This window comes from Sinohyriopsis cumingii, chromosome 8 (assembly GCF_028554795.1).
Source record: "Sinohyriopsis cumingii isolate HCF-2022 chromosome 8, ASM2855479v2, whole genome shotgun sequence".
NCBI classification, from domain to species: Eukaryota; Metazoa; Mollusca; class Bivalvia; order Unionida; family Unionidae; genus Sinohyriopsis; species Sinohyriopsis cumingii.
The window spans coordinates 27214501-27239987 of record NC_142968.1 but is presented as its reverse complement, the minus strand read 5'-3'; the positions used below and the strand labels follow the sequence as shown (position 1 = coordinate 27239987).

Here is a 25487-nt window from a genome sequence, read left to right as displayed (position 1 = left end):
TTTTCGTCAAATTTATTTCAGTCGATGTATCGGGTAATTTGCTTTCACTAGCATTGCGGTTATTTTGGACTTCTTCTACGACGAGTATTGTTCTTGTCGAAATTTATATTGTTTGCATGCTCTGCTGTTTTTTATTTGAACGAAAAAGGAACAATATACCTTTTCATAATGTGGTAATATGTCTTAATTTTGCACGACAGCAAATTTTGCAGGCTCCTTTAAAATTTCTTTCCCTCGCAACCATGTCGACAGCTCTAAATATCAGCAATAAATTATAATTTGTGTCCACTATTTTACTTTACCTATTTCAAATATTCCATTATTCTGTCACTTGATATCAAGTTAAATCAAAATACAGTAAAACTTCAAAGTGGGTTTTCAGGCCCTCAAAACTATTTGTGAATTTACACCGAGCTACCTTTTAGTATCTTTTAATGTTGAATACATACATACATACATACATACATACATACATACATACATACGAGACATTTGTAATTTCCTTTTAACTTCCTTGTTTAATTCGTAAGGGATTGTTGAGAATGATACGGTATGGATTTCGTCTAAAAGATCTCTCATTAACATCTATAACATTCTTCCTCAGTGATTTTGTTTTCATCCAGATTTAGTACAAAAATAAGTATATGTGTATATATGTAGTTTTTTTTAGAGTACCTCAGCACAAAAGTGACTTTGTAGTACCAACAAAAGGCTAAGTTAAATCGAACAGAGAATGCACGAAATAGTATGTAAGAGTATGATTTGGAGTGAAACTGTACTTCGGTTGTTTTTACAAATTTAACTGAACACAAAATATAAGTAATACCACGGACAAGCATGATATAATAAGATATTAGCCCATAGATTGTGCGTTTTAGTATATAATAGATTATACAACAAAATACTTGTATTTATTTTTATATCCTGTATTTCATTTCATGCTAAGAAAACTATATCGTTGTTGTCAGCTGCGGACTCCTCCCTATATTTATGGATATTGTGTCGTTGTGTGTGTGTGTGCCTGCATGTTTTTATGTGTGTCCAGGACAACGTGCAGCTTATTATCCGTTGTAGTATTATTTGCTGCTTTGTGACAAATAACAATGAAGTATATTACTTTTAGAATAATGTACATCAGCTACTAGTGCAAAAACAAATAATTATACAGTTGGTGAAAGTTGAACAGAGAAGCCTCACACATCAGACATTGATGGCATCATTTACTATGGCATCTACTACTTTTGATCGTTGACTTTCTTTTCATCAATTGTATTAATACTTAGACATCTTAATCAATTTTCTTTAAATTTGGTCCCAGGTTGCTATATATCGATTAAAAGTTCCACTTGTGTGGTATCATCGTAGCAGCATGGTGACGCTTCATAACTGCCTGGTAACTACTACCTTCTGGATCAGTTGTCATATACATTACTTCCATGTGAAGTCGAAGGTTCAGTTTTAATATACTTTATGTTCATCATGTGTTTTTATCAGCAATATTCCTCTGAACAGTTATATTTTCGCAAAAAAAAACAGTTATCAATTTCTTCATTTAATTCCTGCAATGGACTATGCATGTTGTTTTTTTTTTTTTCTTGGTCACTACATATATAACGTTATTATTCCGAGTCATTTGTCTGCCAGAATGTAACTGTGCCGAGTTTCAGCGTGATACGCTGTTTTCCTATTTCCTAAATATGTAATGTTCTATTAATAGCACATTGATTTGCGATATTGTATTCTGTATCACCTTGCGACAAAACTGGCTTCTCATATTTCTTCTTAGGCCTTGCCTTAACATTTCTTGATGAGTTCTTCTCAATGTGCCTGATATGAAATCATACATGTATTACCGTTTCATTGTCACAGAATCAAACATTTATCAAAAGTGATGCTCTTATATCGTCCATAACTTCCCAAATTGTTTTTCTTCACTTTTGCCAGGCTCTATACATATATACTTTGAATGATTTCAACATTTTATTTTTCTAATTAAATAACTTAAATATAGCAGATTATTATGGATTTCAGATAAAGGAATTACAAATCCTGAACATGACTATATGATAGATACACAGGATCATTCCATTTTGATGATACTGTATATTTTGATATTGGTCTTGAGATAAACACTAGCCACACAGTAAGTTTGGAAATTTGGTGCTAGGTTAACTCAAACATACCAGTAAAGGAAAGGAGAAACAAGAACAATGCTAGAGCCAAGAACTATTTCAGATAATATACAAACTGATTGATTTTGAATAATGCTTGCACCAAATAACAGCAGCTATCACCTAGCTCTCATGCACCACTGCTCAAAACCAGTCATGCACTCTGCACTCATCCCCACAAAATGATGAAAGAAGGATGACAGCGAGGATTCAAGGTATTTGAGAACTCAATATCTTGGGAGATGAAATTTAACACTTGGCTACTGTACATGCACTAGCCCATTGGATTTCTGTTGAGTAACCATGAATTCTCATGTACCTTGAGTCCTTTTCTTTGCTGTGCTGGACTGGGCGCTGATGCATGATATTGCTGTTACTCGCTGCATGGGTCAGTTCCTGCATGGAACGAATTGTAATTCTAACCTGTTAGATTATATTACCTTACTTTTAAGTATACATTTTCTTTGATATTTAATAATGTTTCCTAACATACACAGTGGGATCCAGAGATAGGTGCTTTCCACTCTGTTTGGTATATAGATGCTAACATATAATTTAATTTATATAGTATACCATGTATGTCTCAGAACAGATTTTTGAGCAATTTTTTATTATTTAGATTTTATATGAAGTAGTACTGCACATATGTCATGTACTGTTGCATGAATGAATGAAACCTATGCCATTTTGTAAATGTCCTTAAGATGATACCATTTGGATAGAAATGTAAAGCCTTGCTATTGTGAATGAAAGTGATACTTTCATGAAGGTATTTTTATAAGTTGTAAATACCTGTTAATAATAAAATGAAATATCCAGCTTTGAAGCTTAGAACTTTTCTACAAATATGAAAAGTTGTATATATCAATATTAAGGTTCTACAACTAAAATGTTTTATCTCCAATATTGTCAGTTGCACCGAACAAGAATTGCAAGCCAAAGATAACACATCTGGACATTGATTGTGGCAACCCTGTGGCTTCTCTGCTATGGCTTGACTATCCTGGATTTTCCAACACAGTAAGTAAACTGACTCAATCCTTGATCCATTTTTCTATCTATTCTACAATTCAGCCATCCTTTTTGATAATTTATTTATATGCAATTATTTCTTTTCCTATGACGAATTATATCACCATATTTAAAGCATTCAAGAATTAAACTGGATTGTAATTCATCACTGACTGGCCAGTACTGCCTGCTGAAAATTAGTACTTTAGCCAAAATACAAGAAAAGGTTCATTTAGAGTATATTTTTTATTAATAGTAAGTTAATCCTTTTAAAGTGTTAACAAAATTGAGTTCTTAGGAAGTAAAAGGGTTTTCATTTTTTTTTCAGCCTGAACCAAAATAACTGATTTACTGCTCCACATGTCCCTACTACATTTAGTAATCAAAGTTCCACCTTTGCACCTCAAATCTCCACCGGTAACCTATTGAAATCTTAACTTTTTGAGAGAGCAAGCAATAGTTAGAGAGGTAAAGAACAACAAAATTAGATAAAGGCATAGGTAGACAATATGGCAGATGCAATGGAGTTAAGGTTTCTAGTTCTGTAAGTATTTACATTTATTTTTGACAAAGACTTTGAATTTGTATTGTATATTCCTCTTAACAGCTCAAAACAAATGGCATTAGTATGGAATGACTTCATACACAGAAACAACATTACATTACAGTCTTTACTAACCATTTCAGACATGAGGCACACTTGACATACATTTTACATATCCGTTCACTGTATTGATGAGCATTATTTACACTTAACACAATCCATGGAGAAGAAAATTTTAAATTGTTTAAATTGTCATTCATCATCATCATCTTAATGAGAATACGGGATTGATGTAAAATGTAGAAACTCAGTATCAGATACAATGAAATAGAAGTTTTGGAATTCATTGCATTCATGTTTTTTAATCTTTATTTCACCAACAGAGATGTGGACAAGTCCTGTTCAGCTTTTCTATACATGAAAAATGTATTGTCCGATTTAGGAATGCAGATGACACTAGAGTTGGACTGGGAACCACAAAATGTAGTGGGAACCATATCTCATAGGAAGAAAGAAAAACTACGTTCACATCTTAAAGTACTAAATACTGCTGATAGATTTGGCTGCTATTAAAGAAGAGTCATGTGTTACTAGCTTATTTCACACTAGCAATTGCAAGAAAATTGGGGGGAGGAAATAAATTTAAAAACAAATAAAATGAGTAAGTCTACAATGTCACTTAAGCAAAACTAGATTTGTAAAGAGTATATATCACCCCATGAACAATTTACATTTCAGTAGCATCAGCATGATTTGGCAATAGTGTGATGCAATTGGTCCAGGAATGAGTTACAACTGGAAATATGAGAGTTATGAAATCTTAGATGTTGTTCTGTTGGAATTATATTGCTCACATTTCCATTCCAGCATCATTAGGTTTTGTAATTTATGTGACATTTTCAAACAAAACATTCAGAAAAATAAATGAACTTTCAGTTAGGACAAAATATTGATGACCAAGAGACCCCTAAAAATGTGAAAATCAGTATGAATCATGAATCACCGACAGAGGTAACAGAAAATACATTCCCATTATAATAAGTTTACGAGATATCCAGAGGCTACCACTAATTCTTGAAAGAAAATAGAGTAAAAGAGGAACTAAGAAAAATTATTCACCCCAATAGGAGTTGAGCGACATGATAAAACATAATATTTGAGATGAACTGAATGTTCACTTCATAGGTTGACACCTGTGATAGACCATCCTACTTGTAATGCACTTATTGATAAGTTCATTGGAAGTCTCAGGATAAAGGAAATGGCTGGGAAAGATATTTTATGGATAGAGATAATATTAAATTACACGTGTAACATTTCAGTTGGTTTATAAATGCTTGGAACTGGAAGGAACCTAGGCTGTACGAAAAAATATTATAACATTTAAGAACTGTTGTTCACAGGCAGCATCACATACATATTGTTCATACATTCATGTCATTCAAAAAATAGTCTCTGCATGGTTGAAAAAATTAGATCAACAATATAGTGTAGGGTTCAGTCTATTCTATGAAAACCATTTTAAGTCTACTGGTATAAAGTTTACATTTGAACAGTTTTTGTGCAATTATTTTCCACTTATGATTAGTAATACACATTACATACAAAATAAAATTCTAAAGAGCTCTAATTGCTATCAATTTTTCTTAATTTCAGAGAATCTTCTGCTGATTGTTCTGATGTTCTTTCTTAAAAGGATTATCATCAAATTATTAAAGAATAGTATCTTTTGGATTTATTTACATTTTCCTGGAGCACATGTTCGAGATTTATCTACTATTTTTGGCTTGCACAAATATTGTGTGCTTCAGTCAAGATTTTGACAATGATTTGATAGCTAAAATAGCTCACATCACATTAAATTTCAGTTTGATTTAAAATATAAAAAACAAAACCAAATATAAATGTGATACAGAAACAGTAACAAAACATATCAAGACAAATATTTGTGAAATGTCATGATTGATACATTTTGCTTAATTTTTAAGAGTGGAGGTCAAACAATTTAAAAATTTGCATGGGAAAATTGTTACAAAATCAAAAGCTCTTTAAATATTTTTTATAGAGTGGCTCAGTGATAAATATCCGGCCTGGAAAAGAAGCTGGTATATATTATGCCTGTGTTACGGGTCCTGCTCTGGAATGTGCGAAAATCTCAGTGCCGTCCGACTACTGTTCATCCTACACCATTGGAGAAAGTAAGGCATTTTATTCTTCTGTTATATAGTTTTGTCATAAAGGTGATGCCTCCATCAAGATATTGTGCATTGACAAATGAGACTGCCTCAGAACAATTATATCTCAATCGGCCCAGAGGTCTAACATGCTTGTGGTATTGTACAGCCTTTGTCGTGCTTGTCCTTCTGCTGTCTTGGCTCCGTTAAACTTTGATGCATTTTAAGTTATGGCAAACAAACAAGTTGATCAGTTAAAGTTTCTGAAATGAAATAGAAGTTTGTGTGTTAGTTATGCAGATCTTACAATTAAAAAGACTGTTTTTCCTAAACTTATTGAAATCTTGACTCTACTGTGTTGCAAGTCCATTTGAAAGAAATTTTGTTTAGGGATTATAACTGGTCAAATGTCATAGTCCAAGTAATCAAACGGCATTAAAAATGTATGGGACAGCAGGCATTTTATTGAAATAGGATTAATTAAATATCTAGTTGCATATAAAGACCAATACACTGAAAAGAATCGAAAATTATTGCCTGTTGCTAAAAGTCCATGAAACAGTGATTTAAATTTGAAAATTTAAATGTTTAAAGATCATACATAGCTTTTTATGAAATACATTGTGAAAAGTGCATGGGATGGATGATTTCTATTTCTGTGTGACATGCATATTAAGCTCACATTAGTGTTCTCTAACAGTGGGCCCTATAAGTTAAATTTTGAAAGGTCATAAATATCAAATGATAAACTTTCCTAGTGCATTGGATATTGGTTTCTTCATTGAAATGATGATTACTATAGTAGATTTTTTTTTTTGGGGGGGGTAGGTTTTTATGTTGCTGATTTTTGTGTGTTTTGTTTATTTTGTATTGAGTTTTTTTTATAGTTTTGAGGGACTGAAGTCATAGTCACATCATATCATGTCCAATATCCCACACAGTTGATATGACTGCTAATGAATTGGGTAATAAATGAGATCATGGCAATGACATTTCAACCCTTTAACTCATAGAGCATAGTTACCCAGTACAGAAACTTAAATAGAACACCTTTTACCTATTCGACTCCATACGCATAGGCCTGCCTGTTAACTGTTAAGCAATGGAGTGCATGTTACGTTTAACAGCAATTTTAACCATTTTACGTTTTTGGTACGCATCTATTTTGTGTGGAAAAATTTAAAAGTAAAGTCCGATTGTTATAGCTGCGTAATTATTTTTCACGGAAGAAATTTTTGTGTGCTTTAAAATCTTGAGAGAATTCTTTCACCATCAAGTCAGTGAGACCGCATGACCAACCGTAGCAGCCATTTCTCATACTAGAAATTTACAAGTTTTTTTTTTGTCCGCGTCTACATCACTTAGTCATCTGAATTTGATAATTTATAAAAACTAATTGCCGCCTACATGAATATCAGACCTTTACCTAAGTTATTGAAGCTTTCATAGCTGTGATTCAGATCGTGACAACATCGTTAAGTACTGAATGAAATCCGCGACCTCCATGTTGGAGAATGGAGATTACGACCCAGTTAATTTAAATAGCAGATATCGACCAGGGCATAAACAGTGACCACGTAATCTGACTTAACTGTCATTCGCAGAAATGAATGTAGTATTTAATGGGGGTTTTCCCCGAAGGTGGCACTACGAAAACGGGCTTAAAATGGTTGATGTTTACAGCAGGTGTCAAAAGGCGCTTCCATGCGAATGGAGTAGAGACGTCAAAAGACGCTTCCATGCGAATGGAGTAGAGGTGTCCAAAGGCGCTTGCATGAGGTAAAGGGTTAAGAATATAATATGTAAATTATGCAAATGATTGAAATGACTGAGAATTCATTATTATTCCTGGTATACCCATTTTTGTGGTTAAGCTAGACTACAAATTTAAAGTCAGAGTATGAACCAGGCTCTAAAATCAGACAGGTTCAAATCACAATGTGACTTAAAATTTGCGAAGAATTGTTATGTTTATATTTGGGATTATCTCCTTTGCCAAGGGTTGTTCTGGTCTAGTTTCTCTAACAGTAATTGGGTGGTTGCATTTCACATTCACATTTATTGATGTACATTCTCAGATTGGAGGAATGAGACAGAAATATGTCATTCTGGCCTCCTTTTGCATAAGTGTCTCTCTGGTGATGCGAGTGTTTGTTACATTGATAGAGTGCGGAGAGATACTGGGTTTGAACTGCAAGAATAAGTCAGACTACAATTACAATACATATAAATTCATTGTAGGTTCAAACAATAAGCATAGTTCATTTTTATTACTATAAAATAAAATTATACAGCATGTTACAAGAGAAAACTGAATTTCCACAATTTGGAAGGCATGAAATGCGCATCTCTTCCCATAGAAGGCAGAGTTTGTCATACACGCATTCCATTCCCATACAGTTTTGTCTATTAGATGAATTTCATGCCACCTGACTTAAGAACCCAAGACCTTCCTAAAATTAGTACATATTTTCAGCCCACTTATGATGTGAATGCAGCTGCTGATATATGCAGTTTTCCTGTACTCAGATTTTGCTTTACAAGCATGAAATATAGGAGGAATCACAAATATTTTTCTGCAGTGTTAAGCACTGTAGTAATCAAGTACTACCAATTCTGCTTTTATTGAGAATTGTAAAATTTAGGTTATAACAATAAAACCTGCATTTTATAAAAGTTCCTGGAAATATATGATCATAACGGAAGCAGCTTAACTGAGGGGTGTGGATGGCAACCACTGAATGCCGTATAATGGCATTGATAGACAAATCAGGTACTGTGCCTGTTACTTTTCCAAAGTTAGCCAAATCAATTCACAGATTTCATATTTTATAACTAGATGAGAAAACTGATATTTAAATGGTTATGATGCAATCAAATCAGATAATAACACAGATTTGAAACAGTTTGATTTGTAAAAATCTGAAAAGTTCACCTCATCATGACTGGATAGACATAAAGTAGAATGTCAATTATTTGAGTGATATATGCCAAAAGATCATAAAACTGTACTCTAAGATTTTGGGGAACCTACATCCACTATTGTGCTAGCTGCATACAAACATAAATACAAGGATGGATGAGGCACGGTTTAGTTTTGGAGAGCATTGCCAGCAATCGAAATGAGTAAGAGACAATGAAAATTCAATAGTCTTGACGTACTTTATCTGCAGGATAGTAATGGCCTGATAGATTAATGTATTTCATTGTTGTCATATTATTAGACCATGTTCAATTTGTATTTTGAATGCATATGATAAAAACAGATAAACTATTAAATAGAACTTTTCTACAGTATCGGAAACTGCTCCAAAATAATCGAGATATTCTGCTCCAAAGATAATGGAGATAAAGTAAGGTCACATGTGTTTTCAAAACCACACACCTCATGGTGGGGGACTTGATCCCCTCCACTTTCACTCTTTGATAAAGCTTCATGAGAGAGAAATAAAATACTTAAAATTGCTACTGCGCGTTGGCTGGCTTGCCTATGGCATCTCCACCATGGAGTGGCTGATCAGCATTATTAATTGACATTTGAACAATGAAGACCACCCACGCAAGACTGAGACGTCATGAATGGTTAACAATCAGATCCATTTAAACATTCATTGATCTGTATTTTGCCCATGTATGTGGACAGTAGAAATTAATTTTAATAGCTTGTATATTTCATATATTTAGATAATGTGCATGCTCACATGATGAAAGGCCCACCTTGTTAACCTCTTGAACATTGCAAATGTATCCTACTGTTTAAACATAAAAAGATAATCCTCTGAAGTATGGACATTTAAATTCATAGCAGCAATTTCTGTTTAAAAACACAAGCAGCAAATAATAAAACACTGAATTACATTTAAATATTAACCAGATGTGCAGTACTAGCCCAGTTACGCGATTGAATATACATGTACACAAGTGTCAACCATTTCAACTCTGACTGCACGTGTATTGTAAGGGACTGGCGATTTAATTTGATGGGGCTAAATTATTATTTCTGACTGATGCTTTTTTAATCATATCATTCATCACAAGACAAGTTTGTTTCAAATAAAGCAAGGAATGGCATAGTGTCCTTTTTTGTACCACAAATCAGAACAAGACAATAGTTTTCAAGCATTTATACTTGCCCTATCATTTGAGAAACTTACATGGTCTCTCCCTAATAAAGACATGGCTTCAGCAGATGTTCAGCAGAAATCAAGGCAGTGATCATTGTAAACACGGTTATAAAATGTTAGCATCAGAAGAAGATGTCAAATTCAGCTTGGGAAAGGCGTGTTTCTATCACACGAATGACTTGGTGCATTTTACTTAATACATGTAGCTATATAAAAAAGTGTTTTCTCAAAATGTGATCATGTCAGGGGGTTTATTAGTACAAAATCATATTTTTAGCTTCACACGCCATTAATTAATTTCAGATCTTAAATTCATATGGGGCCCTGAGTGGTCTAAAGCACTCTCAATACGGATCACTGCCATCTCACCTCTGTCTGTGTTAGTTCGAGTCTAGGATTCGGCCAATGTGGGTATGTGAGAAAGCTTGCCAGTAGCCTCTTGTGGGTCGGTGGTTCTTCCCGGGGTTTTCCCAGGTTCTTCTTCCACCATTAGTACTGGCCACCATGCATAGCCTATCGTGTGCAGAAAAATGGCTTTAAACCCCACAACAACATAAATTCTTTTAGGACAGTGGTGATTAGATTTAGATTCCTACATGTTATGGCAGGTATATCAACATCTTGAAAATATATTTAAAAGATGTTTCATCAGCAGGATCAAAGTTTCCTCAGGAAAATTAAAAAATTTTTTTGACAAGTCTGATGAGCACCTGACTTAGAATAAATAATGGGCCCGATCTAAAATTATAGGGACCTTGGGTATCGGGCTGTTGGACTTTTTTAGCACTGTATTGACATGGTAATGAAATCAGTTGTTGTAACTGGATGCAACATAAATCTAGTGACTAGTTTAAGCTGGGATTAAACCTTGCCATCAATACGAATGTTACCAAGAAAGACATTTCAAATGCTGATAAACAATTTACAATAGTGCAGTATAAAACTGTAGAGGACAAACATGAAGACAAAGCGAGTAACAGTCAATGTAGAGAAGGAGCATGATAATTATAGTCTTACAATTGGTTGGCGGACCCTATGTATAAGTAGGTGCTAATTCTATCAGAATCTTGGATGTTCAAATGGCACATGGCAAACAGGAAATGTTGACAAATTCCAGTTTAGGAACTCAAAAACAGAATGAAATAAAACAAAGATGTTGTGGACAGCAGACAAAATCTGACTACGAAATATTCAAATATTTGATTCTCATGAGCTGGTAATACTTTTGTGTTAAATATTGTCATTACCTCCAAATCTTTTATTTGTTTTATTTGTACATTTGGCCAAAGATACAAGTAAACAAACTAATGACAAGACGATAAACCTAATGTGTTCAGAAATGAATTTTTTCTTGCACTATTTACTAACCAGTATATCACACTACCAATAATTCCAGGTAATGCTAATGATGCTCCTTTGGCTTAACCAAATACATAATCAGTTGAATTTGTCAAGCCTGTTTTGATGATTTTTAAAATATATATACCTGAAGTAGCTGCAGTTGGAGTAGAAGGAGTAGGAAAAAATCACCTTTCTTAAAATGTACTATAGACAGTGCATTTGGTGATATTGTCATTGATATTGTCATTACAATTGCTGTAACAATTGCAGCTATTGTTGCACCAATGCACCCATTTCAATAGTTTAGTCCTTTTACCTCACTATTAAATTACCGCTCCGGTGGCCTGGTGGTTAGAGCGTCCGCCTCGGATGCGGGAGGTCGTGGGTTCGATCCCTGGCCGAGTCATATCAAAGACTTACAAAAAACGGTACTAACAGCTGCCTCGCTTGGCGCTCAGCATTAAGAGGTTAGTGTTAGGACTGGTCGGCCAGGTGTCACGATAATGTGACTGGGTGGGACATCATGCTACATGTCTGCAGCATGATGCCCCAGTGCTAGACATCACTATAAACTGCCACATTGCAGACATCGTAGCAATATGACTGAAAAATTGTTAAAGCTACGTTAAAAATCCAAATCACATCACAAAATCACTATTAAATTGCTTTGGGGGGGGTCTTTTAAAGAAAGCTCTCCATATGATTATAGGTAATTGTCAACTGTTCAATTAATGCAATTTTATGTTTGGGTGTTTTGGTTGATTGGTGTCTTTTCTGTCTCTCCAGTCTGCTTTTCATACATTTAAGTATCAAGTTTCATGAACTCTCTGTTTCATTTCACAACTTTTACAGTACTTACCCATCCCTTTAATTACATTTTAACTTATGCATTGAATGGTCTTTTCTTTGCATGTGTACCTTCTCCATTTTGAATTATTTTTTTGATAATCATTTATTGCACTATTATCTTACCTCCTTGTCAAATGGTTAATTTCTGTCTGTTTGTGCATTTTACTGAGATCAGTCCAAAATATCAGCAGAATTATCAGAAGACAGATCTTTCTGTGATGGTTCCCATTGTCATTGCTTTGGTTGTTTTAATCTTTGTGGCAATAACTTTGATTGCCATCCAAATAATCTGGGCAGAAAAGAGAATCTATTTCATTTCAGTTTTTTTAAAAAAATATGTAAAAATTGTATGCAGCATAAGCATAGTTGTCACAAGAGACCTAGAAGATAAAGCATGGAAATAAAAAGACTATTAAAAATTCTACCTTAAATAAAATGCATCTAAATTTGAAGAGGGGATTCTGTTCAGACGTATATTTAGGTCTACATTTCTGTTCAAGTGTAGCTCTTAGGAGGGGATGGAATTGAATTTACAAAATGAAGAGCATGTTGTCTGAAACTTGGAAGTCAATGTGTATAATGCAAAAGAACACATAAAATGAGATTATGTATGTATATTTCATTTACATTTTATGCTTGACCTTTGTCAATGATGGAGGTAGACTTTTTGCCTACCTGACTATTGTTATGTTTTTAAGATATATATATTGTATTTTACAGATGACAGTCCAACCCTAGCATTGGTTATATTGGATTTGAAGACAGCTATCTCTGTGATAGTTTCTGGCATCATTGTCACTGGTTCTCTTGTTCTACTCATTGTGGCACTTCTTTTGATTCCAAAAACATGGAGAAGAATATGTAAGTTCTGTTTCATTGTAATGAGAGAAAGAAAACCATGGTATTAAATAAGGGTGAAACAATACACCTGTGCCACATATCAATATGATTAATGATACACAGCCTGCGATATGATACATATCGATACAAATTAACTTGATTGTCTTTCCATCTTTGGAAAGTAGATGGTATGTATGTTGTCTTATTTGTCGTATATCCAGTATGTAGATTACAGATAGAGATACAGCTATCATATATTTATATGCAATTCTCATCAATGAGAAGATAATAAAAATACTTTGAAATGGACTACCTGTTGGTTGTCAGTGAGTTTTATTATTCATTTTAGGCCATTTACTGGTTGCTCCATTTAACTCACTTTAGCCAACATGCTCTTTGCTTTGCATGGTATGAATGCTTTGAAAATATCTTAGTTCCAGTTTTTTGTCTCACTTGGAAGACATTATGATGTTGTCTTTAAAACAGAAGAAATAAAGCAATCGTTGCGTACAATTTACCCTAAATAATATCCATACATGTTCAGGCCATCTTAATCATTTTGCCAACATTACACAACAGCTACAAAGAAGAATGCTCTAAATGCAGACGAGCTTGCACACTGAGGCATTTTGCTCTCTCTCTCTCTCTCTCTCTCTCTCTAAAAACAAAACAAAAATCTTTTTGAGTACTTTTATTTTTATTGTAATTGGATTCTTGAGCTGAGACCAAAATGAGACAGAAAATGTACATTTATTTTATACATTTGTACCATTGGGTTGTTGAGTAGTGTGTGTTCCGTTGAACTTGTTTATTTTTCGTACACGGTCAGTACCACAAAATGATAATTATTTATTTTACAAAAAAAAATTGATACACTGAAATTAATAATTATATTTTTGTGTACGAAAAATTGCATGAAATATGTATTCATTTCCTAGATCCTAGGGAACAGATTGGATTGGGTTTCATAGTGCTTACTACCAGGGGACAGGCCTGATGGGAACTAATACTTTATTTTATGTAAATTAGTTGTATATTCATGGTTAAGGCTTTAATTTTTTGCTTAGGTCATACAGTGTGCAAATTTGCACACTGTATAATACTGTTTCCACCAATTCTAATATAATATATGATAGGAGAATTTTGTTAGACTGGGATTTTATTTCATCTGAGTCTGCCTGTAAATAAGTTGTACAGTATATATCTGAGAAATAAACATTTTAATATCATTTCTTTAAGTTCTGTATCGTGTACACATGTACAAAAGGGATCCTATGATAGCCCTTTCTCTCTTTATTTCTAATAATAGATTTGTTTGCATGCCAGAGTTGCTCCCTCAGATTTAATTTGTATGCTTGTTCACATGTTTGTTAGTAACAAAGGTGTAAAAAGGATATATATACAATGCATATATCTGAGAAATGAATATTTTAATATCATTTGTTTTAGTTCGGAATTGTTGTAAAGAAGTGATAATACATGTATGACACTTTCTCATGGTCTTTCTAATAATAGAATTTTGTTAGGGAACAACTGTGTGATTATATTTTATCTGGGTCTGTCTGTTAGCAGAATTCTGTTAAGGAGGGATAGTGTGGTATTATTTTTTATGGGTCTTTCTGTTAGCAGAATTCTGTTAAAATGGATCATATGATATAATACATATTTTATCTGGGTCTGCCTGTTAGCAGAATTCTGTTAAGGAGGGATAGTGTGGTATTATTTTCTATGTGTCTGTCTGTATGATATTATTTTTCTTGGTCTGTTGGGTCTTTTCTTTCATTAAGTCAATGGTTGTAGGATAATGGGATGTTGTATACACATAATTGAATTGTAAAGTTCCAGAAAATTACAAAGTCTGTGTTTTAATCATCAACTTGCAGTATAAACTGGCACCCTAAATGTATGTAAGAAAATATTTAGGGCTGTTCCAGTGAAACAAATACCCCGACACCGGGGGGGGGGGGGCGAGGGGGGGAAGGCACTTTCAAATTCAACCAACCCACAACAGAAGGAATTTTAAAAAATTATGATCCACAATCAGATGTGTTTTAATCGAGAATCACTGCCCCCTACAGAAGTATATTTTTTAACATAATTTCTGGCTATGGGTTAGTGGGCGGTAGAAGCGATTTTAATATTGGGTTGGGGACAGAAGCGATTTAAATGACAGCTGGCTGGAGGTAATCTACTGAATTCATATACATCATATAATCTACTGCATATTTTTATTTGTATTCATTCATTATAATCAGTCTTTTGTCCTTTTGTTTGTTTTTCTGTCAGCCAAGAATGTCTCTGATACTGTGAAATCACAGATTTTTATGGTGGCTTATTATTTGTAGATGACATTGATCAGTCCCTTAATAGCTACTAATTTAACATCCATAAATACAGATTTTATAATAGATATTTCCATTCTAATACAGAAATCATGAATTTGTATCCTTATTAAACTCTATGTTTCCTAAAGTGATCAATATGTCTTGCTATTTTTCTTTTTTCTTGTATTGCTTTAAATGTGTGGTCAGATTCTATGATTCATTGTTATTATTTTTTCCAACAAATGTTTTGGTAAACTTTTATGATTTGTCAGAGAAAAAAAACAATGATGCCTGTGGAAGTGATGTTGCATCATTTGTCTACTTTTAAACTACATCATTTCTTGTAAGAACATCTTTTTCAGTTACCGATGTCTTATTTTTACGCCTTGTTGCAAGACTGTTTTAAAGTTATAACAAAATACAGCAAGTCAAACATTTTTATATCATAGATTTAAAAAATGGATGAAAGTCAAGGAATCATTTTTCCCAGAGCACTCATAATATCAATGTCATTGCAGTTAACTGCATTGTCAACAGCATCATCATCACTGATGGCCTAGCAGTAACATTATGCACTTTCAATCCAGTTGTCACAGGTTCTATTTCCCACTTCTAGTCTTTCATATGAGACTGATACCTATGGTCTGAGGGGCTTTCATGGCAGAGTGGTATAAGATGCTTGTCTTGTGATACAGATCTGAGGGCTTCCATGGCAGTGGTACAAGATGCTTGTCATGTGATTACTTGCCTCCAATGTGCTAATGAGAATGTTGCCAGTTACTTGTGGAAGGTCAGTGGTTCTACATAAGTGGTGTTTGGTGTCTCAAAAGGACTTGGATTTTCTTCAGCAGTAAAACTGGCTGCCATATATAGATTCTCTTCATCTGAAAATGGTGTAAGGCCATACTGATCTACTGGAACCCTGAGAGCTCATGTCTAAATGACTTCAGCTGTTGGAGATAAACGTCAAATCAACAGAGGTTCCATGTGCTCAAGTGTACTAAGGTGCCTGCTTTTACATCACTTAAACATCTCACAGAGTGAGTTTGTGTCACAGATCAATCAATTTAGGTTGGTGGTCTTTCGGGGTCCTTCCTCCATTTAATATATTATAAAAAATCTCACCAAAAAACCCAAAATCAAACCACACTGAATCAACCAACTAATCAACTGTAGCAACATCGGCAAAGGTAGTAGTCAATCATTTTTGCCACAGCTGTACGAGTTTACAACTTTTGACTCAAGTAATTTTTGTAGACTATAGAATATCGTCAATTATGCCTTTCTGACAGTTACCTAAAAGTCATCATCAGTTGGTGCAAATGGATTTTTCATGGTGAGCATATGAGATGGAAAAGTCTTGAACAATCCTGCATCACACACTGCTGAAAAGTTTACATTTTAGCTCACTTAAATTTTCTCTTAACAATGTTCATTGTTCCAACTGGAACTGTTATAACTTATTCAAGCTATATTCACCAATATCTGATGATATGCATCTGTAATAAATATTTGTAACACAGTATGAGAATGCATCAATGTTTTTCAATGATGCTTTTGAACTGAGCAACAACTACAATCAACAAAAACCAAGAAATAAAATTATTCCCATCTTTCAGGCAGAAGTAGGGTATAATCATAATCTGCCAAAAGATTTTTAATTTTTTAAATTTGCCAAATATGTTTTCCAACCATACTGATTCAGTGGACATATCACCAGAATGGACAGAAACAGACCAGAAGGTTAAAGTCAATTTGATACAGCTTTTAAGTAGCTAAATTCATACTGGTTTAGTTAACTGTACACCCTTTATTGTCTTCCTTTTGATGAAATTTCTTACTGAAGCTAAGAAATAATGTTGCACACATAAAAAGGAGGCACACTTCTACTCATTATTGTTTTCATTATACTTCTCCATTCCAGCCAGTTCTAATGGTCTTCCCCCCCCCACACACACACACTGTTTGTCTTGTTTATGATATGTATCTAAATTTCTCACTTACTTTTCCTACTACTATACAAATGTTCTGTGAATATGCATATCAGTGTGAAACACAATGGAGAGACTAAATTCAAGAGTAAAAACCTTTACATTTCTGGATATATTCTGCTTGGATTCCATATTTCTGCGCAAAACTCAAGAGTTCAGGACTCTGCACTAATTCAGTTTCCACTGTAAATTTGTGCAAACACCACGATATTAAAATTTAGTAACTTAAAATTTTGAGTGCTCATGATCAAATTTATATCAGTATAGACATATCTATGCCAACAGCTTTTGTGAAGAAAAAACCCATAACAGCCGCACCATTTTCTGGATCTATACAAATTTGAAATGTGTGCTTTCAATACTGCACCAAAGAGTCAGCTGCTGATTTCTGTAATGAATCGTCCAAACTCGGGTCTGTAAAGGGATGGAAATTATGTTACTAAAACAATGTCCCTCACTTTTTTCAGTTACAAGTAGGACAAGCTCTCAAAAGATTGTTTTTACTAAAATCTTACTTTCGTTATCAACCAATCAGGGACAGTCAAACACATATATACTCTATTTTATCTTCACTGCTTTATAGTATGGTTCTCGTTCTTTCACATCTGTAGTAATGGGAGTACTTGAACAATCAATGGTTGTAAGCCTTTTTCGACCATGCTGAATGGACACACTGTAAGATAATGTTCAAGTAACAGAAATACCATTGGATAACCAGAGACCAATATAATTGAATAGTCAGGTTATCTCCTCTGCAGGGATGCTGCCAGGATATCAGGATGTACTCTAAATTTTGTGTGTGTGTGTGATCTCCAATGAGGAAGTGGTGCTGGTGGGCATAGCCATTGTTAAATATCTCCCCAACACTTAAATATCTGTCACTCTTTCTTACTGTTCCACTCTGTTACAGATCTACTGAAATCAAAATTCTCGAAGAGATGTCATCTCTAGTTGTATAGCGATTATTACTTTGAGGTCATTGGGCATGGTCACGTGGTTGTGGTGGGGTCATGGTTGGGATGGCATAAAGACTATAGGCTTACTCCATATTTGACAGCTAATTATGATGTTGTCAAAAGAATTAAAAAATTTCTAGCAATTCAGTTGGACTCGGATACTTGATTCATAGTCAAAGAACAGGTTCTAATATTGATGTGTTTATTTTGGAGCTATGTTCCTCCATCACATTCAAGATTTGGATATACCAAAGGTGAAATTGGTACATTTGCATCCTAACTACTATCGTGGCTACTTTAAATGTTATTTAATGTGAGTCTTTAATGCAAGAACTCGTAGCTTCAGTGATTTTTTGGGTTAAAAAAATTAATTTCTTCTCAAACAACTAAATTTGGTGCAGATTACATTGTTTTTTTAATGATACGGTGAGAAGTCTTGATGTGTAAAAATTGCACAAGAAATGAACATCAGATCAGAAAATTACTACCACTGGAAAAATACTGATAGGAATATACAGAAATAATGATATAATTATTTAAGTAGAATATGTGGTGACAATACGAGCGCTAGTTCTACAACTTTGTGCAAAATACATCTTGTACAACTATTCTGTTGTTTCTAACAGAACTGTAATATGGCAATAATTTCTGTCCATTTTTACTTTAATCCCTTGTTAATTAATAGCTTTAGATTTTACAATACTAAACACATTTTACCTTTTGACAATAACACATCATTATAAATATTTAGATTGCAAGAAAATAGAAGTTACAATTTTATTAAAAGCACTGGTACATGTACCAGTAAGACTAAAGGATTTGGTAAAAAAAGAAAAGAATCAGGATGAACAGATTAGTAGTGTAGTAAAAAATCCATATATCAGAATGACATCAAGTATTTTTTCATCAATTTCATCATCAGTTAATGATACTGCTTAAAAATGTTTTATACTAGATAATATACTTTTTTAGTTATCCATTTTGCAATACAAATACCAAATGATGGCTTGGAACTAAGTGCCAAAAGGTATGCAGAAAATACCACCATGATTTATTTATACGGAAGAACCAAACACAAACAGGTCAAATTTTTTCCATCTTGCTTTGAACTTACACAGATCAGTCAGTCTCTTATGTTTAATGTCATTTAATTTTTGCACATAGAGAGCATGTACATTATTTGGTCATACATATGCATATGATACAAAAGTTTGTCTTTTTATTCTTTTGTTGCTCAGTGGTTCTGCCAACTTGAGATCTACACACACTTAATTATGTTGTATGGGGATTCTCTGATGTTCGTCATGAGCATTAATCTGTTAATTGTTTCTGAATTTCATATGGTCCTCCTCCTCGATGTACAAATAGTATTCTGTGCTGTGAACTCATTTCATTGTCTGCTGTCTGAAACGCATATGCATAACTAGCTTGAACAAGTTACTGTTCTTTATGGTTGTGCAATTTTCAACATCTCACATGTATGGCCCCATGGATATTCTCTCTTGGATATCTCTGTCCCAGAAAGAACAGTTCTGAACCAGAGGTCTCATTAGGATTTTAAAACTAAGAGTCCATGGCTCCCATTTTGGTAAAAGTATGAGTCCCATCAGGAAAAGTTGCAGTCCCCTCTCAGAAAACTATGCCAATTATAGTAACTATTGGTTGCCATAGAGTTTAATTTCTTCATTCTTTATAACACTGACATATTTATAACACTGACATAGCTCTTGCCTGTCCATCAGAATGAGTCTGAATTGTTTCGATCCAAGGAAGGTCTTATTCAAAGCACTAAGCTAGGCATCACACACTTTCATACACTTGGCTAATGTCCCTTTCAAATTATCAGTTCTAGCAACTGTAGCCCTCTCCTGAATCTCACAATCTTCGTCAGTTTGCCGTTGAACCCCAAAATACTCATTCAAGTCTATGTCTCAACATGTCATGATTACGAGGTCACGTGCACTGCTTATTCCGTTACACTTGGAAATGAACACAAGAATGAAAGCTAAAGTTGTTTATTTTATGTATTGTTATAAGCGACCACATGTACATCTCTGGGTATTTCTACCTCTAAATTCAAGCACTGTAAATATCAGTAGATTTTCCCACCCAGCTGCCAGTCAAAGCCTTTGATCTCGCCGCTTAGCTATTGCAGCATGTTCTTTTGATGTACTCTTATAATGGTGACGACGGGAGGGGGCCTTCAACCACTAAATTCTGTCGTTGTAAATATCATCACAATTAACTGATCAACACATTTTTCCACTATGCAGGTGACCGAAGCAGGACTGGCAAGTATTTGAATTTTACTGCCCGCCTAAATAAAAAAAAATTTGCGTCCAAATACGCGTGATTTTAAGCGTTTCTGAGACCTCTGTCAGTTTCACTGACATGAACCCTGCCAAAGATTCACTTCCTTGAATCAGTGTTTTGCTGCCTCTTATGCCAGATTTTTCACTTCCATAATGCTGTATTAGGGTTTTAAGTCCAACATTCCCATAATATGCTTGTTTAGACATGGGTATATTTAATAAATATAACCGGCATATTGTCCATCCAACACGCACATCGGACTTACATTCAACATCAATTTTGGGCTCAAAATCACACACTGGTATTTCCAGTGACATTTTTCCAATGTCCAACAGACCGATATACATGAAATTCATTGTCATCATAGCTATCACCAGCCAGTATTTGCCGACTGAAAAACGTCGTCTGAAGACAAACCGTGTTGTGATTCAACCATTTTGGTTTTCTGTGTGGCCCTTATTGGAAACACTCATTTGTAAAACTTCCACGATAAAAGTAAGGATAAAACTCCATAAAATGCCTGTTCCAGGGCCAATGAACGAATCATATTTCCTTTAACAGCCATTCATGTCGAACCGAAGTATCCAGATATCTGGCTGTCGCATCAAGTGTTGTGAAACAGCTTCCGCAGCGCGAATTACGTTGCGAAATGCACTTTTAAAGTTAAAGTTAAAAGTTTTATAAAAATTGTATCACTGATTTAAAAGTACTCGAATTCGTACAAAGTACGTGCACTCGTGTGTACTGGCATCATTTTCTGACCTAATGTTTTATTCACGTTAGACCGCTAGGAGTGGGGTATATGCGATTTTAAATATATATTCGGGTTTTTTCTTTCTTCTTTCTGACAAACCCACCAGCGATTTCTCATTTTGTTAGCACAACCCACAACAGAAGTGATTTTCCTAACCAACCTTCCACTGTCAGAATTAAAATAGGTCAAAACACAACCTTCTACAGAAGTTTTTTTGAAGTGCCATCCAGGGGGGATATATGTTTTACTGGAACAGCCGTTAGTAAACTTTATATAGAAACAGTCAAATTCAAATTTAAACTACTTGTTATAAATTCACCTGGAATCATGAAAGTTGGTGAGGGGAATGCATCTTGAGTAGTATTATACACTCATCATAAATATAGGTAACTGTAATAAATTGTTCATACTTTACTCATTTTCGTTAACTTTTGTTGTTTAAGTTATTTCTCATCCTTTGTGATAGAGTCCTCAAACTATATGGTTGTATGGATCCTTGTTGGTACAGCATCTTTACTAGAAAGGAAATTCACTAACTTACATGTGACCTTTTACTGGCTTGTATCAAGATTTTGCATGTAGGTTGTGACCAGTTAGGTTTTATGTACATTTATAGGGTTGCATCTAGGATGTACATCTGTGAAAATCCCACTCAGACCGAAACTTGGGTGAAAACATTTTGATCTGGTGTGGGCACAGTGACAAGGAACAAAAGCATTAGGCACAAATGTAAATGAATCATGTACACTTAATTTTTAAGAAGCTTAGAAATTACCCTTTTTCTATTGTACAATGATGCTGTTGTGGTCCACCATATTATATGGTTGAAGATCAAAGGCAGCCGAGGATTGCCAAATTTCGTTAAACCAATGCTTCAGTTTCTTTAACAAAATTAATGTTTTATCGCATTTGGCTGAATCTGATTAGACATAATTATTTCACTGAAGAAAATACACCCCTGGTTTAATTGACTTAGGCATTCCACAGCTACCATCAGTCTTTATGCAAATCAGTCAGCAGAGTTGGCAAAATAAACCGTTTCATGGCGACTGGGTTTACTTCGATAAGAAAAAGGCTAAAGAGTAAGTATAGTACAAATAAAGAATTTAGACTCAGAGCTGTACAGCAGTATCGATAGGGACTGACAACTATCATATATATTCTTGAAATTCATATTATCCTGCTAAATGGAAAGTCATATCACTCAGAGACTTGTTATAGTATAGAGTTTTTGGCCATAAATGAAAATAATGTCAATCTCACATCCAAAATGGGCTCCATAGCCGTCTTGAAAATTATATCCAGTTTCTCCTAAACGGATGGTCATATTGAAATGGGGATTTCTCAAAAAGACTTCTTATGATATGTGTTTGGTCCTAAATGAAAACATACCAGTCTTACCTCTAATATATCCAGTACAATGGCCATCGTTAAAATCTTGTTACTGCTTCGTTTGCTGGATGGACCTCCATATCAACATGGGGTTTTCACTCAAAGGTTTGATATGATTTCTACTGGATACTAAATGAAAATGCTGCCAGTCTTGCATCAAATCTGGTTGCCAGATGTTTTCCACACTCAGCAATACAAAGAAAAGAATAGTAGTTTGGAACCCTGGGAATTCTTCTCATCCAGTACAGAATCAGTCTCTTTAACGGAGTCTTGTTTGCTATATTTCTTTAAGCCCTTCATTGATTTTTGCTGTCCTCGCAATGAATGATTATGATGTTGAGAGTGGTTATTGTTATCCGACTGATGTAAAATAGGTACAATTGACATGATATAAAGGTTGGGAGATTGTTCTGATATGGTTGTGTTCTTACAGTTACTACCTAAGTGTGGTTGGAGAAATAATCAACTGATATGTGCGCAAGTTAAGCTTTGCAGGGTTTACTTGGCATATTTTTGTTTTGATTGTATCAGACTTAGCACATATATTTGATTAGATGATGGACAAGTAGGATTATGAGCAATAGCCACCCAAATTGATGAAATAATGTTTAATCTGATTGGCAGAACTTGTCAACACTCAAGCAAACCTGTTTTTGATCAAATTTGTTAAATATCCTTTTATCATCAAAATGTTTCATTGGTATATGTATGAGCAGATGTATATATATATATATATATATATATATATATATATATATATATATATATATATATATATATATACAAGGCAATTTGATGTTTGACCCTGTTTAAGATTTAAATGCTAGTTCCCTTTTTATGAACCAATGCCTATAAATTATATTTTGTTCTATATACTTACAGGTAGACGTGTTTTAACTAAGCAAGGACTGAGGGCTCAAGAAAAGCATTTAAAATATGCTAAACTTGTTCTAATTTCTGTTTGAAAATATATTTGAAATATAACATGATCAAGCAAAAGAATTTAAGATAATGGATGAGCAAAAGCCACACACATAAAAGAAGCGATTTTTAGTCGGATTGGCAGAGCTTGTCAACACCCAGACAACTCTGTCATTGATCAAACTTTATGATATACCTTATGCAGGATCAGCTTCAGACAATACTGCATATATCTGATAAATGAAATGGTCATCTGTTAGGTTAAGTAAGCTAGGTAAGCAATAGCAAATTCACTTTAGCCTCTTGATTTCCTTATTTACAAATATTGGAGTTTCTCAGCGATATTTCAAATGGATTGCCAGTCCAGATGATCTTGAGACATGACCATACCACTTCAGTTTACGCTTTTTTACAGTGGTCAAGAGGTCTTCATATGATCTGATGGCTCATTGGATCATGTTGTGGACTTCTTTGTTGGTTACATGGTCAATGTATGAGATGCCCAAGATCTTGTGGTAACATCTCATTTCAAAGGCTTGAATCCTTCTTTGTAGATCTGATGTGAGCGTCCATGTTTCACGAGCACACAGAACAAAGGACATGACAATCTAGAGCATCAGCCTTATTTTGGAATCAAGAGCAATGTTGGTATCTTTTCATATCGGTCTCAACCTTGTTATTGCTGCAGTTGTGTGGGCAATCATGCAAAGTAATACTGGTTTGGAGCTATCGTCTGTGATAACTGATCCCAAGTACTTGAAGCTTGTGACTCTTTCCAGCTTCTGCCCACTGAACTTTGGTGTTGTTTGTCATCAGTTTATTTTTGGCGATAATTTCCAAACTGTATGCTGTGGAGGCTGTGTTAAGGCGTTCAACCAAGTCAGCCAGTTCTTTTTCATCTCCTGCTAAACCATCAATATCATCTGCGAAGCAAAGGTGGGTGAGTGTTCTTCCTCTGATGCTGACAGTGCCCTTGTGGTCATGCAAGGCATCCTTCATGATCCTTTCCAGGAAAATGTTGAAGCGTGTAGGTGATAGTACACATTCTTGTTATAAAGTGTATGCAAGTTAAGGAACTTTTATTACCACATACATTTTCTTATATATTTTATTACCAAATACATTTCATGTATATTTTATTACCACATATATTCCATATATACATATATGTGTATATATATATATATATATATATATATATATATATATATATATATATATATATATATATATATATATATATAATGTAGTGGAAATTCAAAACCCATGAAAACTGGTATGGGCCTCAGACATCTTCAGTATTAGGCTTTATGAAAAGTGCGGACAGAAGAAAGCAATAATAAGGATGAAGATATTTTCAAAGTTTTGGTATAAAATTACACCACTGTCAGACATTTATGTGCATGTAAGGTTTCCATCACCAATATTGATGCAAAATACATACCAAATTCAACTGATTGACGAAAATAAAATACTGCAATGCTTACCATTTGAAAAGAGGCAACTGTCACCTGAATATTCTGTTCAGAATAATATTAATTTAGACACACGGAATACAAGCCGTGTGTTTACGTGGCTCGTGATATGTCGGCCTATTCTGTGCATAGCTTTGAAAATATGTTATGTTTATACATCGGGCCATTGAAATGAAATATATTGTTTTATACTCTTTCTGTCAGCATTTCAGTCAAGTAATTAGGTCAGGTTTATGGCTGGTTTTACAGTGCTCAATGTAACAATGACAACAGATGACAATAGCTATTAAGCAAACTAAACTGATTT

General features: G+C 34.2%; 1 protein-coding gene across 1 annotated transcript in view; it reads left to right on the top strand.

The window, feature by feature from the left end:
- Window positions 1–2367: 2367 nt before the first annotated feature.
- Window positions 2368–25487, top strand: part of LOC149793185 (uncharacterized) — a 94091-nt gene continuing 70971 nt past the window's right edge. The window contains exons 1-4 of the mRNA XM_089968959.1: window positions 2368–2386; window positions 3085–3191; window positions 5792–5924; window positions 12935–13075. Of these exons, the coding sequence (XP_089825085.1) occupies window positions 2368–2386; window positions 3085–3191; window positions 5792–5924; window positions 12935–13075 (400 nt within the window). The remainder of the gene's footprint in view (window positions 2387–3084; window positions 3192–5791; window positions 5925–12934; window positions 13076–25487) is intronic.